At 40.9% G+C, this 17,629-nt stretch overlaps 1 protein-coding gene across 4 annotated transcripts in view; it reads left to right on the forward strand.

Moving 5' to 3' along the window:
- lins1 (lines homolog 1) overlaps positions 1-13,667 on the forward strand; it is a 38,874-nt gene extending 25,207 nt beyond the window's left edge. For 2 of the 4 annotated variants that reach the window (XM_048616078.1, XM_048616080.1), the window contains exons 5-7: positions 6,727-7,344; positions 9,043-9,235; positions 12,553-13,661. In XM_048616078.1, the coding sequence (XP_048472035.1) occupies positions 6,727-7,344; positions 9,043-9,235; positions 12,553-13,501 (1,760 nt within the window). In that variant the 3' untranslated portion in view covers positions 13,502-13,661. Of the gene's footprint in view, positions 1-6,726; positions 7,345-9,042; positions 9,236-12,552 lie in introns of all 4 variants that reach the window. The other 2 variants (XM_020531783.2, XM_048616081.1) reach the window with 2 other exon arrangements.
- The last annotated feature ends 3,962 nt before the right edge of the window (positions 13,668-17,629 follow it).

Here is a 17,629-nt window from a genome sequence, read left to right on the forward strand (position 1 = left end):
TCGTGGGATGAGGGCATTGCTGGCTAGGCAGCATTTATTGCCCATCCCTAATTGCCCAGAGGGCAGTTAAGAGTCAGCCACACTGCTATGGGTCTGGAGTCACATGTAGGCCAGACCAGGTAAGGATGGCAGTTTCCTTCCCTAAAGGACATTGGTGAACTAGATGGGTTTTTCCAACAATCAACAATGGATTCACAATCATCATTAGATTCTTAATTCCAGATATTTATTGAACTCAGATTCCACTATCTGCCATGTCAGGATTCAAACACAGGTCCCCAGAACATTATCTATGTCTCTGGAGTAACAGACCAATGATATTACCACTAGGCCATCACCTCCCCCACTGTGGAGAAAGACATTGGAAACTAGGGAACTAAATACTCATGACTTGAAAAGAGTGCACATTACAGAAAGGGAGGTGTTGGAGTTCTTAAAACGCATAAAGGTAGATAAATTCCCATACCTGATCAAATGTATCCCAAGACATTGTGGGAAGCTAGAGAAGAAATTGCAAAATCCCTACTGGAGATATTTCTATCATTGATAACCATGGGGAAGGTGCCGGAAGACTAAAAGTTGGCTAATATTGTGCCATTATTTAAGGGCTGCAAGGAAAAGCCAGGGAACTACAGACCGATGAACCTGATGCCAGTGGTAGCTAAGTTGTTGGACAGGATTCTTAGAAACAGGATCTACATGCATTTGGAAATGTAGGGACTGATTAGGAATAGTCAGCATGGCTTTGTGCATGTGAAATCATGTCTCACAAATTAGATTGAGTTTTTTAAAGAGATGACCAAGAAGGTAGATGAAGACAGAGCGGTAAACATTGTCTACATGGAATTTAGCAAGGCCTTTGACAAGTTTCGACATGGTAGATTGGTTAGTAAGGTTAGATCACCTAGCCATTCGGATATAAAATTGACTTGACAGTAGGAGACATGGTAGTGGGAGAGGGTTGTTGTTCATACTGGAGGCCAGTGATCAGTGGTATGCCACAAGGATCCGTGCTGGGTCCACTGTTGTTCATCACATATGTAAACGATTTGGATGAGAGCATAGGAGGTGTGGTTAGTAAGTTTGCAGATGACACCAAAATTGGTGATATAGTGGACAGCGAGGAAGGTTATCTAAGAGTACAATGGGATCTTGATCAACTGGGCCAGTGGGCTGAGGAATGGCTGATGACATTTAATTTAGATAAATGCGAGGTGTTGCATTTTGGTATGACAACCAGGGGAGGACTTAAACAGTTAATGGTAGTGCCTGGGTTGTGTTGTCGAACAAAGAGACCAAGGGATGCAGTATATAGTTCCTTGAAAGTGGCATCATAGATAGACAGGGCGATGAAGAAGGAGCCTGGCATGCATGGTGTTATCAGTCAGAACACCGAGTACAGGAGTTGGCACGGCATGTTATGGCTATATAAGACATTGGTAAGGCTACATTTGGAGTACTACAATTCTGATTGCCTTGCTGTGGGAAGGATGTTATTAAACTGGAAAGGGTACAAAAAAGATTTACAAGGATGTTACCAAGACTGGAGGGCTTGAAGCTGGATAGGCTGGGACCTTTTTTGTTCCCGTGGTTTGGAAGAGGCTGAAGAGTGACCTTATAAAGCTTTATAAAATCATAGATAAAATGAATAGTCAAGATCTTTTCACCAGGGTAGGGGAGTAGAGACCAAAAGTAGAGGGCATAGATTTAAGGTGAGAGGGGAAAGGTGAGGGGCAACTTTTTCATACAGAGGGTAGTTTGTATGCAGAATGAACTGCCAGAGGAAATGGTAGTACATTTACATGGTAGGTGAGCACAATTACAATGTTTAAAAAGACAATTGGACAAGTACATGGTCAGGAAAGGTTTAGAGGGACATGGGTGAAATGTAGGCAAATGAGACTCAGTCAGTTGAGGAAACCTGGTTGGCATGGACAAGTTGTGTTGAAGCGTCTGTTTCGGTGCTGTATTTCACTACATGAGGAAAGTAAACGTGGTACAGTCAAGTTTGCAGATGAGACAAAAATCAGTGGGAAGGAAAGAGCTGAGGATGACACAGTCTGCAGAGGGATTTGGACAGGTTAAGCAAGCGGGCAACAACTTAGAGTCATACAGCACGGAAACAGACCCTTCGGTCCAACAAGTCCAGGCTGAACATAATCCCAAACTGAACTAGTCCCACCTGCCTGTGCTTGGCCCATTTCCCTCCATACATTTCTTATTCATATACTTATCTAATTTACTTTTGAATGTTGTAACTGTTCTCACATTCACCACTTCCCCTGGAAGTTCATTCCACACATGAACCACTATGTGTAAAAAAAAAAATTGCCCCTCATGTCTTTTTAAAATCTTTCTCTGGTCGCCTTAAAAATGTGCACACTAGTCTTGAAATCCCCACCCTAGGAAAAAGATACCTGCCATTCACCTGAGATAGCAAGAACTGCAGATGCTGGAGTCAGGGATAAGGGAATGGTGATTGAAAATGCCCTCAAATGCATCTCTTGCATTTCCCACACCTCTGCCCTCACATCACCTCCCCACAACAAAAACAAAAATAAAGACAGAATCCCCCTTGTCCTCACATATCACACCCACCAACCTCCGCATCCAGCGTATCATTCTCCACCACCTACAATCCGACCCCACAACCAAAGATGTATTTCCCTCCTTGCCCCTATCTGCCTTTCGTTGGGACTGCTGTCTCTGTGGCTCCCTCACCCAGTCCACACTCCCCACTAACCCCACCATCCCCATCACCTTTCCCTGCAACCGCAGCAAGTGCTACACCTGCCCCTACACCTCGCCCTCACCTCCATTCAAGGCAAAAAAACAAACCTTTGACATCAGACATGGGCTCACCTGCACATCTGTCAACTTGATCTACTTCAACCGCTGCACCCGATGTGGCCTCCTCTATATCGGTGAGACCAAGTTGAAATTTGGAGACCGTTTTGTAGAGCAACTGCGCTGTGTACACAACAACCAACAATACCTTCCAGTCGGGAAACATTTTAACTCCCCCTCCCACTCCCTCGGATGACATGTCCATCCTGGGCCGCCTCCAGTGTCACAATGACACCATCCGCAAACTGGAGGAGCAGCACCTCAGGACCCTACAGCCCCATGGCCTAAAAGTGGATTTTACCAGTTTCAAAATCTCCTCATCCCCACCTCCTTGACCTGACACAGCCTGTCCATCTTCTCTCCCACCTATCCGCTCCTCCCACCTCACTGACCAATGCCGACCACTACCTACATGCACTCACCTATCACCATTCCGCCTACCTTTCCCAGCCCCATCCCTCCTCTCTGTATTTATTTCTGAACTTCCTTCTGTCTCCCCATTTCTGAAGAAGTGTCCTGACCGGAAACGTCAGGTTTGCTGTTCTTCTGATGCTGCCTGGCCTGCTGTGTTCCTCCAGCTCCACTCTTTGTTATCCCTGCCATTCACCTTATCTATACCCCTCATTATTTAATAAACCTCTATAAGATCACCTGTCAACATCCTATGATGAAAAAAGTCTCAGCCTGTCCAGCTCCTTATAACTCAAACTCTCCATTCCCAGGAACAACCTGGTAAATCTCTTCTGAACCCTCTCCAGCTTAACAATACCCTTCCAATAACAGTGAGACCAGAACTGGAAACAGTACTCTAGAAGAGGCCACATCAATGTCCCATTTAACCTCAACATAACATCCCAACTCCGAGACTGAATACTCTGACCAATGAAGGCAACCATGCTAAATACCTTGTTAACCACCCTGCCTATATCATAGATCATAGAATCCCAACAGTGTGGAAATAGGCCCTTCAGCCCAATAAGTCCACACCCACCCTTAGAGCAACCCACCCAGACCCATCCCCCATAACCCACCAAATCTACACATCCCTGAACACTATGGGCAATCCACCTAGCCTGCACATCTCTGGACTGTGAGAGAAAACCAGAGTACCTGGAGGAAACCCACGCAGACACAGGGAGAATGTGCAAACTCCACACAGACAGTTGCCCTAGGGTGGAATCGAACCTGGGTCCCTCGTGCTGTGAGGCAGCAGTGCTAACCACTGTGCCACCATGCCACCCCATGTGATACAAACTTCAAAGGATTATGTTCCTGAACCACTTGGTGTCTCTATACTACAGCACTGCTCATGGCCTTACTTTTAATTGTATAAGTCTTGTCTTTGTTTTACCAAAACTCAATGCCTCATATTTATCCAAATTAAACTCAATTTGTCACACTTCAGCCCATTGACCCAATTGATGAAGATGTCTTTATAATCTTAGCCACCTTCACTGTCTACTACACCACTTGGCCGAACAAATACAATGTGGAGAAATATGAGGTGGCCAAATGGGCATGAAAAATAGAGGAACTGAATGGCGATAAACTGCAGAAAACTGTAAATTGGGTTTGGGAATCCGTGCAAATATGTCATAAAATGTTAACATAGGAGTTTAGCAGGTAATAGGAAAAAGAAATGCAATGTTGGCCTTTATTTCAAAGGGAATAAAGTATAAAAATAGGGACGTCTTGCTAAAATTACGCATGATACTAGCTAGCCCACACCTGGAATACTGTGAATAGTTTTAATTCCTTTATCTAAGTAAAGATACACTGGCATTGGAGGTAGTCCAGAGAATGTTCGCTGGGTTGATCCTGGGTATAGAGACCTGTTTTAGGAGGAGAGATTGAGTAGGTTGTGCCTGTGATCATTGGAGTTTCAAAAAATGAGATGCAGCCTTATTGAAATGTACGAGATGCTTAGGGAACTTTACACGGTAGATGCAGAGAGCTTGTTTCCCCGTCTGGGAGAATTTAGGACAAAATGCACAACCTCAGAGTAAGGGATTGCCCGTTTTAAGAGAGATGAAGAGGAATTTCTTCTGAGGGTACTGAATCTATGGAATTCCTTACCGTGTGGGCTGGGACCTTAACTGTATTCAGGCCTGAGATAGATTTTTAATGAAAAAGCAAACTGATGTTTACATGCAGTCCCCAGTTTGCAAACAGGTTGCATTCGGGAGTCTGTTCCAAAGCTGATTCATAACGCAAGTTTGAACACAATGCAGAACAATACAAAGCAGCTGTTTGCAAGTACAAGAAAACAGTCATATATCGACTCTTTAAAACTAATAATATGTTCTTGTATGGGACTGAATTTGTTAAGTATACAATATTGCAAGCATTTGTAAGTCAGAGACCCCCTGTATGGGGTAAAGGAAGAAAAGTGGAGTTGAGCTCAAGCTTTGAAGATTAATGCACTGTTCGAGGATGATGAGGCATAAATAGAACCACTAAAAAGCAGCAAATAATTCTGTTGAATGGCTCCTTCACCAATTTCTCCTCGTACTGTTTTGAGCAAAGAATTGTCAAAGAAATTAATTGATCGCCTTTTCATGTATAACCCATTATTCGGTGAGTGGCTCCTGCCTGTAGACACATCCTTAATTTATACCATTAATGTACACTGTAGTATCATATTCCAGAGCAGTTTTTAAATCCTGCACAAGTGAACCAATTTAGTGCACGTGTACTTGGACACTGCTGAGCGTGTGGGAACCACAGGGACCAGATCTGTGCTATGGGATAGCATAGGAACCATGCATTTGTCATACATTGCCAGGAGAGGTCACTAGACACAAATGAGCCCAGTTGTAGATGAACTGAGTGCACTTCAGATCAAATCTTGGGATTTCCTGATCCCCTTGGTACATTTGCCTCCAGAAAGTCTGTTCTTTAAATGCTTATGTGGGAAAATTGCCTAATTGTCTAAAGGTCTATTTTTGAACAGAGTACTTTTCTACCTGTATGTGAATAATTTGTAAAACATGTTCAGAATTAACCATCACAGTACCAGGCATAATTTATTGATGTAGGTGCAGCCGAGTTCTAGGGATGTTAGTGAACATGAAATTGGTCAATGCTGCCTGCTGTTTTGATTCATTTTACGCACCATGGATAGAATTGATCATGGATGTATTGTACTCATAATTAAACCTGTACTGCGGCCTTTGACCTAAATGAAGATTATGATCCTGGAAGAAGAAATTGGGTAATTAAACTGTGATTTTTGAAGTAATAAGATTAACATGGAGCTAATTTGTTAAGTAAATAGGGAAAGCGGATAATGAAAAGGAAACAGTATAAGTTTTATTTAAAATAGAGATTTTTTTGAAGTTTAGAGTTAATCTTGGAACTGTAAACACCCTTCTCATATCCAAATAAGTTCAAGACTATCTCTTAATTATAATATCTGTATTATAAAGCAACAATGAGAACAGAAACCTGGCAGCCCAGAGAGATGGCTATATCCTGGGAGTTTGCAGCAGACCAAGAAATGTATTCAATGCATTAATGTAAGGCTTGCATTTGTTAATGTACATGCCGTTTTAATTGGTAAAAACAAAAGTTAGCAAGAAATGTTGATGCCTATCCTTCAGCTATTGTCATTATTATAGCCACTGTAGTCCAAAAATAATAAACCATGAAAGATGGTGAGCTCATTATGAGTTTTCTCCTGCAGCAGTTCTTGTTCTTGCAGGGAGGTTTTGTTTGACTGAATATTTATTTATTTATCTGGTGTTGTAATTAAATAATTTGTATGTTTAATTTTACTTGGATGTGCAATTGACAGTATTTGTTATGGCTTCATCCATAAACACAGACCATCCCTCAGATTTTTTAATCTAACGTTGGAAATTTGTCCTTTCTTTGCAGTGACCATAGAGAAGTTCTTGACTCCAATGGACTCTGTGTTTGGTGATTTGTACTCCTTGATGTTTACTTCATATTCTGGTGACTGCCAAACAAGTGGAGCCACAGCAGCACCTGATACCGAGAACATTGCCACGACCAATCAACTTGTATTTGTAGATTTACTTAAAATTTTTGTTACTATTAGAATCCAGCTGAAATTAAATTTCTCTTGCCTGAGGATATTATACCTGCGTACCTCACAATTACTACAGCATGTCGTTTCCTCTGCTCATTACATAGTTAAAAAGAGGCTGCTTTTGCTGCTAAAACAATGTGTTCTTTGCCATGCTGGTGAAGATAATGTGAATGATTCCTCTTGTGCAACAACTGAGCGAGATAGCCATATGCAGCATGACTTACTGGCTGTATCAAATGCAGTGTTACAAGCTTTGGTGTCAGCTCAGTTCAGAAAACTTCCTGTTAGTCCCAAGCCATGTTTCTTTGGAGGCAATGAGATGGTTGGTGTTGCAGATTCTAACTTTGGACCAGACCTAGTGATGATAAGGGCTGTATGTCTCATTCTAATTAAAGCCATGGAGACTAAGGTGCAAAACAGGACCTTTGGTGTCACAGAACAAGGTAATCATTCATTTAAAATTTAATTAGTTAACTAGACTTGTGTGGTAAAGCCTGTAGTTGTTGGTTGGTTCGCCGAGCTGACAGTTTTAGTGCATGTTGCATGAAAACCAGTCAGCTCGACAAACCAACCAACAACTCCAACCATAGCCCGAGCTACAGATCTTTGTTAAAACATTAAAGTCTGTTTACAATTATTCAGTACGTGTTGGAGTCTGACACATCTGCAGAATAAGTGGAAGAGGAAAATTATCATTTCTAAAGCATATGGAAGGCTTCAAGATGACCTGAAACAATTTTACAAATTATATCTGAGTAATCTACTTGCACTTGGTACTGCCAATCAATGAATTTTCAGCTGCCACTAATCAAGAGCATGTCAGCACCAAAGTCAATGTTCAGAATCTTAAAACTGCTCTTGTATCTGCTCCTCTGACTGTCTACTAGCCATTTGTTATCATGTTTTCAAGTCCTTTCCTATCTTTGGAACCTATTCTCAGTTCTACACCCCTCAAGATCTCTGCACTCCTCAATTTCAGGTATCTTCCACAACTCTAATTTTAAAGTATTAGTGGCCATATCTTTAGCTCTCTGGGCCCTAAGATCCCCTATCCCCACCAAAACCTCTTGCCCAGGCTGGAAAGTGAGTTGAGGTGAATGATCAGCCATGATCATACCCAAACATACGAAGGCTTGAGGGACAGAATGGCCTACTTTTTCTTACATCTATCAATTCACCTTTCCTTCTTTAAAGCACTTCTTTAAAATCTATTTCTTTGACTAAGTTGTTCAAATATCATCTTGAGTGGCTTCGTGTTGAATATTATTTGATACTGCTACAAAACTGCATTGTTTAACTACACTAAATGTCTTATATAAATGCAAATTGTTTCTGCTTCAATTTTCAAAACTGTTTTAAAATTTTCTTTTGAATAAGTCTTTTATCATTTAATCTTGGCCTCCCTCCGTCTCAGTACTTTTCTGCCAGTGAAACTCAGTATTTTTCAATATAAGAGATGTGCAGGTCAGATGGATTGGCCATGCTAAATTGCCCATAGTGTCCAGGGATGTGCAGGCTAGGTGGGTTAGCCATGGAAATGCAGGGTTACAGGGATAGGGTACTGAACTTCATAGAATCCCTACGGTGTGGAAGCAGGCCATTCAGCCCAACAAGTCCACACCGACTCTCCAAAGAGAATTCCACCCAGACGCTTTTCCTATAACCCTGGCATTTCCCATGGCTAATCCACCTAACCTACACATCCTTGGACACTATGGGCAGTTTAGCACTGCCAGTCCACCTAACCTATACATCTTTGGACTGTGGAAGAAAACCAGAGCACCCGGAGGAAAACCACGCAGACAGGAGGAGAACTTGCAAACTCCAAGTAGACAGTCATCTGAGGCTGCAATCAAACCAAATTCCCTGACACTTTGAGGCAGCAGTGCTAAGCACCCAGCTGCCGTGCTGCCCAATAGAGATCAAGTGATTAAGTACTGTGCTGAAGTTTGTAGTTAAACCTATTGGTTGTGTACTGTCCAAAGTCACATAGGAGTGCATCTTCAAATTCGATTCACCTTATGAATGTGGAACTTCTTACCCCATAATTCTGTAATTCATACTAGTCACCTGGACATTCTACATTTCATGTTCAAAAGCTCAAATCTTGAGGATGTATTGACTGTACATGCTGTTTCTAGGCTGTCTAAGAGCTGAGCTCCAACCTTGTGTATCGCAATTGATGACATTTCTGAGGATGCATTTCCAATGCCCTGTACGTTCCCAACAGCTCTCGCATCCATGTGTTTTGGTTTCGCTGGTTTTTGGTGAGCAGGATGATGATATGGTGGAAGCTGCCAGAGCACTACTAACCATCTATACAAGTTGCTACAGGTTAGTAACGCTTGTATTTTGATTGAATTGTTTAAGTGGGATACAAACAGAGTCTGCAATTTAATATTCTTCTCAATTCCTCTGTAGAACTGATTCTTGTTAGAGATATATGTGTTTGTTCAAGAACATGAGGAATAGAAGTTATTTAGTCCTTTTTCAGCTGGTCTGCCATTTATCAGAATCATGGTTAATCTAACATCACTCCCCGTTCCCATCCTATTCCAATATCCTTTTATTCCTTTCATATCTAATGATCAAGACAACTTCAGATCTGATAATACTAAACAAATGAGCGTCAACAGCTTTTTGGTTTGGAGAATTCCCAAGATTTTATAAGCCTGTAGAAAATTTCATCCTTGCCTTTGTTATCTCAAGTCATGACTGTTCCTGGCCAGTCTCCTACACCTACCCTCTGTAAAACTTGAGGTCATCCAAAGCTCTGCTGCCCATGTCTTGACTCAGAAGAAATCCCATTCCCCTATCAGCCCTGTGCTTGCTGACTTTCACTGGTTCCCAATCCAGCAACATGATAATATTGAAATTCTTATCCTTGTCTTCAAATGTCTCCATAGACTTGTTCCTTTTTACCTTCTGTAATCTTCAACTGCACAGTCATCCTTTAATTTAGGCTTCTGGTCATTCATCATGACAATTGCTCTATTATTAGTGGTCATGGTTTCAGTTTCCTAAGTCCCATTCTCTGGAATTCCGTGTCTCTACATTTCTGTACCTTACTTTTGTTTTCTTTTGAAGACTGATCTTAAAACTTGCCACTTTGAGCAATCTTTTGGTCTCGTCCTTATGTGAATCAGTCATGAAGACCAGTGGCAGAAACTTGTGACCCTGAATAAAAGTGATCCTGTAATTAAGAGATGGCAGTATGGCTCTGTGTCATATTTTGTTTCACAGTGCTCCTGTGAGTGCATAAGCACCTTTATAAATTTTTTTCAAAAAAGAATTCCATGTTGATACAGGTTATTGTGTTATTTGAGTGAAGAAATTTCTGCTTTTCCTGACCCCTTACTCTGGACACTGCGCTGTTGGATTAGAGATTCTCAAATGTTTTCATTTACAGTAGATGAAAGAACCCGTGTATCAAGTATTTCCTGATCCGTCTACTGCTCCTACACCACCTGCTCTCACTCACTACCACAAAAAGACTCATCGGCATAAATGGGAGGATGTCACTGCTTTTAATGAAATACCAATGAGGTGATGCCTGACTTCAAGCTGAAAAGCTTCAGTCTTTTGTCAAGTTCCATGTTCAGCCAGTTCTTCCTCTTTCTTTAATGCCCCACAAGTTATGAAACTCTGATCTCGCAGTTGTTTGTTGTTGTGAATAGCAGCAGGTGTTTTGAGCTACGTTGCAAGTCCAGGAAACATGGACTGTTGAAAAAGCAAAAATCTGTGAAACTGTCCTCACCAACTACCAGTTTCAGTGATTTACATTTTGGACCCAACCCATAGATCATCTGAAGGACTAATGATCCTTTTGTGTACGACTCTTCTCAATTCTCCAGCTAAGAAAAACATTTTTTCAGCGTCTACTCTGTAAGGATTTTTCATGTTTCAATTAGATCGCTTCTCCGAAACAGGAGAATATAGGTCTAGTCTCCTCTCTTTGGACAATCCCTTCCTCCTAGGAAACTGGTTCAGTGAATATTTGGTGCAATATGTGCAGCTGTGAATGAATGCATTTTGGGATGAAGAACGTTAAAAAACAACATTAAATAGTGGTACAATTCTAAAGGGAGTGCAGGAACCTGTGTGTATGTGTGCAATGATAACTGAAGCTTGCAGGACTTGTCGAGAGAGTATCCTTGGCTTTATTAGTAAGGGCATAAAATACAAGAGCAAGGTGGTCATGTTGAACTTGTTAGACTTCACCTGGAGTATTGTGTGTAGTTCTGGGCACTATGGTATCAGAAGGTTGTGAATCCATTGGAGAGAATGCAGAAATGATTTACCAGAATGGTCCCAGAGATGAGAAACTTAAGTTATGAGGATAGCTTAAAGAAGTTGGGACTGTTCTTGGAGAGAAGGCAGCTAAGAGGGCATCTGATAAAGGTTTTCAAAATCATGAGAGGCTGGATAGAGTAGATGGGGGACAAATTCTTCCTGCTTGTAAAAGGATCAAGAATTAGAGGGTACAGATTTAAGGTGATTTGCAAAATAAGCAACCATGAGGTGAGAAAAGTCTTTTTCATGAACCAAGTAGTTAGGGTTTGGAATGCACTGCCTGGAAATGTGGTGGAGGCAAGTTCACAAGAGGCATTCATGAAGGTATTGGATGATTATTTGGAATGAAATTATGTCCAAGGTATAAGAAGAAAGCAGATGAATGGCAGTAGGTAATTATTCGAAAAGCCAGTGCAGATATGATGAATCAAATGGTCTCCTTCTGTGCCATAACACTTGTGATATCCTTGGATAAGGAGACCAAAACTGAACACAGCACATCTACCTCTCTGAAGGTTGTGGTTATCGTGTTTCAGAGAAATGTTCAACAAGGCATCCAGTCTGTTAAATCAACACCACATCAGCTCTGTTTAAACAAACTAGCTGCAACATTGTCTTTCCTGTTTTTTTAGCACAGCAATATAAGTTGTTGGTTTTTATTCTCAGGATCTCAGTCTTACATTTTCTCTTTCAAAATCAACCAAATGATTCTGTTGTTCCAAATAAATCCAAAAGCATGAAAATAATTAATATCACAGTCCATCTAGTGTACTCTCATCTTATCCCTTCCCTTTCCAATCATGTGTGTCTCCCCCTCTATCTTGCACACACTGTTTGCAGGCTGTATATCTCTTTTTAACATCTATTCCTCCATTTCTCCCTCTATTTGCATCAATAAAACTTGTGTGCTGGCCACCTTGCTAATTTTCTGTCCCCACCCTGAAACAGTTGCTAATTCCAGTGTGATCCTACACAGTGATTCACAGTGCAAGAGGCATCGGACTCAAATCAAATTCTCCTTTCAGCTTGTGTCTGCACCAGGGTGCTTTCCCATTGGTTTCTCTGTGCAGCAATGCACTTAGCATGTATCCTTCTCCATTATGTGTGTTGGAAGCCTATTTCATTACTTCACAGCTAGTTCATCCCATCAGCTAACTTGAGCTGCAATCCAGGACTATACAATGAAATCTGCTTATCCACTCAGCTATCCAATGAGCCCGTTCCAGTATTTCAGTCAACCTTGTCCACTGTTGTTTGGTATATTTAGAGTTTAGGGTATCACAAGATTTCAACCAGTTGCTTTAAATTGATTACTACTTCAGTTACAAGGCATTTAGAGCTGTTTTATTTCTCCACAGATCTTTGGATATCTATCCTCAGGAAAAGGCAAACAATTCTTGCGAAGCATGTGAACATTGCTTCAATCCCCACTGTATCTTTCTCCTGATGTTACAGAGTTTAGCATTTGATCATTCTGTCCTGCTGGACTTCCTGATTTCCTCTGAAACCTGCTTCCTGGAGTATTTAGTGAGATATCTGCGATTTCTTCAAGAGGACTGGCAGCCCTTCTGCTGCATTTGTGCTCGGTTTGACACAGCTGCTGCTGAGTCATTTTGTTCCTCTGAAATAAACGAAGTCTGTGTCAACTTCAATTTCACTCCTGGTGTAGAACAAGACAGGACCAACAATCAAATTGTCACTGAAAACTCAAAAGAAGCAATTGTAAATCCCAAAGCACCGCACTTTCTCACACCTGTGAGGGACCCAAGAAACCATGTAGACACTGGGAAAAGCAGCAACACAGGATGTCTGATGAGCAGCAATATGCCCTGGCCACGTAAGCAGCCCCAAAGTCTAGTGGATTATGAAAGTTCTGAGGACTCAGACAATGAAGTAATGGAAGCTTCCAGCTTAAATATCCTCAGCCTGGAGATCAATCAGAGTATTGTAATGAATAACACATTCACAAGTGGTGAAACAGTGAAACAAGCTCCAGAAACAATAAGAAGCAAAAATGTTGAAAGAAACCCAAGAGATATAAATTCACATAGTTGTGAAAACAACACAAAAATGTCCCTGGAAAAAATATTCAACAAATCAATGAGTTGTTTGACTGAATTGAGAAAAATCATTAGCCGTTTGCAGAGAAGAAATCTTTTTCCATACAATGCAACAGCACTGCTAAAATTGCTTATAGATATTGAAATACGTAGCAGAAGAGATGATTCAATCCTTGCAAAAATACCAGTGATTAACAGATCATTTGACAATCCAGACACAGTTTCTTCAAATGTTATATTTTATTAATCTATAATTCATTCTTGCAAATAAAATTCAATGAGAAAACTGAGTTTAACTCTCTAATAAAACACAGAAGGTGTGCGATAACAGAATGAAGAACAGGATGTGAAATTAGATTGTTTAATCTTTACATATTTTAATTTGAAGTCACTTAGCAGACGGTATTAGAGAGATTACACTGAATCTGTGAACTACCCAAGAGTTTCAGTGTGAAACAAACACATAGATCAAGTATTGTGTCTATAATTTATGTCTTAACATTTTAGAATTTGGTATAATAAATCTTAGAAGAATAGAAACTAGAACGGCCTTCTCATTAGATCAACACAGAAAACAGGGCAACAAGACAAATAGAAGCAAACTGTTTACAATGTTTGAGCTTTCAGGAATGAGAGGCCATTGATATAAGATGATTTAGAAGAGAGAGCAGTAGAAACTTTACAGAGTCATAAGGTTGTTGACTTTAACTCCAGAGGTAATGATCGAGGCAGAAATTGTTAATATTCAGTATCGGATTAGATAGTTGAAGGAAAAGACGAAGGGAGACGGAAACCATGTTAATGTTTGTAACTGAAATTGTTTGCTCCAATGGAGGTTAAGTGTTGACTCAGACTGTTTGGCCTATTACTGCACTATATGAAATGACGTTATAACACACAAAGAAAATTAAGAATGAATAGTGATGCTGTGGCCACAAAATTAATATTATCATAACCACCCTCCCCAGTCGATCTCTCAAACCAAATCACAAAACGATACTTGGACAAAGTCCCCATTATAACATGAAATTGACACAAATTTCAGTAATTATATGATTTACTGTTGGTTACACTGGGCTATTTTATGATGTTTCATTCAAAATCAATGTGATTATTTTTGTATTATTGATGAACACATGGTAGAGCGAGCATGAGCACAACTGAAAGCACAGGTCAATACTCGAACCAATGATACAGAAGGATGTACATTTGAGAGTGCCGATGGAATTTGAAGGAATTAGACACTGTAATAAAAATAGCATCTCTGGGAAGACCAATGGGAGCTGGAGGGCAATAGTCAAATTCTTCAGGTATTGGAGAGATTTGTAGAAGTTATACATTTCAAACATTTATAAAAAAGGAGCAGGTGGAGGACTTTCAGTCCATCAAGTCTGCTCTGCTATTCAAGATTATCATAACTGATCCTTTATCTTAACGCCATATTCCCATGTTGTTCCACCTTAATCTGAACCCAAGTAGTTTAATACTCATACGTAAAATGTAAATAGAACAGGAGTATGCCAGAGTAGGCAAAGTTATGGGTCTGAGATTAGACAGTGAAAGCTTTGACATGAAGCTGTCAACTGGATTAACTGAAGTGGTGAAGGATATGCAGTGAGTTTTTTAAAAAAACATTCTAGAAGGATCAAGCATCAGCGAAGGATTTTCTTACAGTTCCAAAACAATGTTCTGGGATACAGGGAAGGGAGTCATTAAGACAGAATCCATATGGATAGAATCAAGAAATAGGAATAGTGTGAGAGTCAGTAAGCAGTCCAGGGTATCAATGAGGTTGGGTAGATATTTCCAAGAAAGATGCAAAAACAAGAAGATGCTAGTGGGTCGTTTTAACCATCCAAGGACAGAATGGAATTATTATTATTATAAACTGTGGTTCCTTTTGAGGAGTTTGTTTTAGTTGTCAAGGGGAAGAAACATTGCTTCATTTAGTTTATGGATCAATAACTGTTGTGAAAGTAGAAGAACTATTGGGAAATAGCAGTCACACCATAGATAAGAACGGACAAGGACAACAAAGTCAAAGGTAAGTGTAAAAACAAAATACAACAGACCTTGGCAATCAAATTTTTAAAAAAGTGCTGTACATATTCAGCAGGTCTGTAAAGAGAGAAACAGAGTTAATGTTTGGGGAGCTGTATATGACTTGAGGCCACCTTTGGAGTATTGTGTGCAGTTCTGGTTGCCACATTACAGCAAGGAGTTGGAGGCTTTGGAGAGGGTGCAAAAGAGGTTTACCTGGATGTTGCCTGGATTGGAATGTTTTGGCTATATGGAGAATTTGAACAAACTTGGATTGTTTTCGCTAGTTTTCAGAGGCTGAAGGGCGACTTGATAGAAGGATACAAAATTATGAGGGACGTGGATAGGATGGATAGTCTGTGTTTTTTCCCAGGGTGGAAATGTCAAATACTAGGGACCATAAGTTTAAGGTGAGAGGGGAAAAGTTTAAAGGAGATGTGCGAGGCAAGTTTTTTTTTTATACACACAGGGTGGTAGATGCATGGAACGCGCTGCAAGGGGAGCTGGTAGAAACAGATCTGACAGAACGTTTAAGAGGCATTAAGACAGACATGTGAACAGGCAAGGAATAGAGGGAATATGGACCATGTGCAGGCAAATGGGATTAGTTTAGAGTGGCATTGTGGTTGGCACATGATAGGCCGAAGGGCCTGTTCCTCTGCTGTACTGATCTATGTTTTGTGCGGAATTTATGTGGTGGTATTATCACTAGACTATTAATCCAAAGATCCAGGTAATTTTCTGGAGACTTAGGTTTGAATCCACCTAAGCAGGTGGAATCTGATAAAAATCTGGAATTAGCAGTCTAATGATTATGTTGGATGTCAGAAGAACCCATCTGGTTCATTCATTTCCTTTAAGAAAGGAAACTGCTGTCTTTAGGTGATCTGGTCTACATTTGGAGACTCTTAAACGACCCTCTGAAATGGCCACTCAGTTGTAACAGTTCCTAGAAGATCTTGCAAAAAGAATGAAACCTTTAGCATTGACTTCGACACTGGAAACGATGACGGCAAACACGGCCCTGTCAACCCTGCAAAGTCCTTCTTCGTAACATCGGGGGGCTAGTGTCAAAATTGACTTGTCTCACAGACTTGTCAAGCCTGACGTTGTCATGAACTCATACTTTACAATGTCCCAGATACTACCATCAGCAGGACAAATCCAGCACAGCTGGCACTGTAGTGGTATACACTCAAGAGGGAGTTGCCATAGAAGTTCTCAACATTGACTTCAGACACTATGAAGTCTCATGGCACCAGCTGAAATGTGGGCAAGGAAATCTGCTGACGAATCATTACTTATGCACATTGAAACACTGAGGGTAAGCAAGGGTGCAAAATGTACTCTGGATAAGGCACTTCAGTGTCCACCACCAAGTCTGGCTCAGCAGCAGCACTACTGATTGAATTGGTCAAGTCCTAAAAAACATTGCTGCTAACTAGGTCTGCAGCACATGGTGAGGGAACCAATAAGAGGGAAAAACATACTTAACTTCATCCTCACGAATCTACCTGCTCTAGGTGCATCCATCCATGACAGCATCAGTGAGAGTGACTGCCACATAGTCCTTGTGCAGGTGAAGTCCTGATTTCATGTTGAGAATACTTTGCATCAAGTTGGGATGGGCCACCACATTGGTGCAAAAGATAGGGCTGAAGCATTTACAACAGTTCAAAGTAAACACTTTAGCTGGAAGTGGATGATTAATCTTGGCCTTCTCTAGAAGTCCCCAGCATCACAGATGCCAGTTTTCAGCCAACTCAATCACTCAGTGCGATATCAAGAAACAGCGATGCCAGATACGGCAATGGGCCCTAACACAATTCTGGCAATAGTACTAAAGTCATGTTCCAGATCTTGCCACGCTCTTTGCCAAGCTGTTCCAGTGCATCTACAACACTGGTATCTACTTGACAATATAGAAAATTGCCCAGGGTGTCCTGTCCACAAAAAGCAGGGAAAATTCAACCTGACCAATTAGTGCTTCCATGAGCCAACTCTCGATTGTTCGTAAAGTGACAAACGGTGCTATCAAACTGTATTTGCTTCACAGTAACCTGCTCACTCATGCTCAGTTTGGGTTCCACCAGGGCCACTGAGCTCCTGACCTCATTACAGCCTTGGTTCTAAATGGATGAAAAAGCTTAATTTTAGAGATGATGTGAGTGATTACACCTGATGTTAAGGCTGCATTTAACCATGTGTGGCAATGAGGAGCCCTGGTCTCGAGTCATTGAGAATGACGAAGAAAAAGCCACTGGTTGCAGTCATACCTGGCACAAGGGAAGATGATCGTGGTTGTTGGAGGTCATTTATCCAGTTCCAGACCGTC

This window comes from Rhincodon typus, chromosome 33, assembly GCF_021869965.1.
Source record: "Rhincodon typus isolate 14 chromosome 33, sRhiTyp1.1, whole genome shotgun sequence".
NCBI classification, from domain to species: Eukaryota; Metazoa; Chordata; class Chondrichthyes; order Orectolobiformes; family Rhincodontidae; genus Rhincodon; species Rhincodon typus.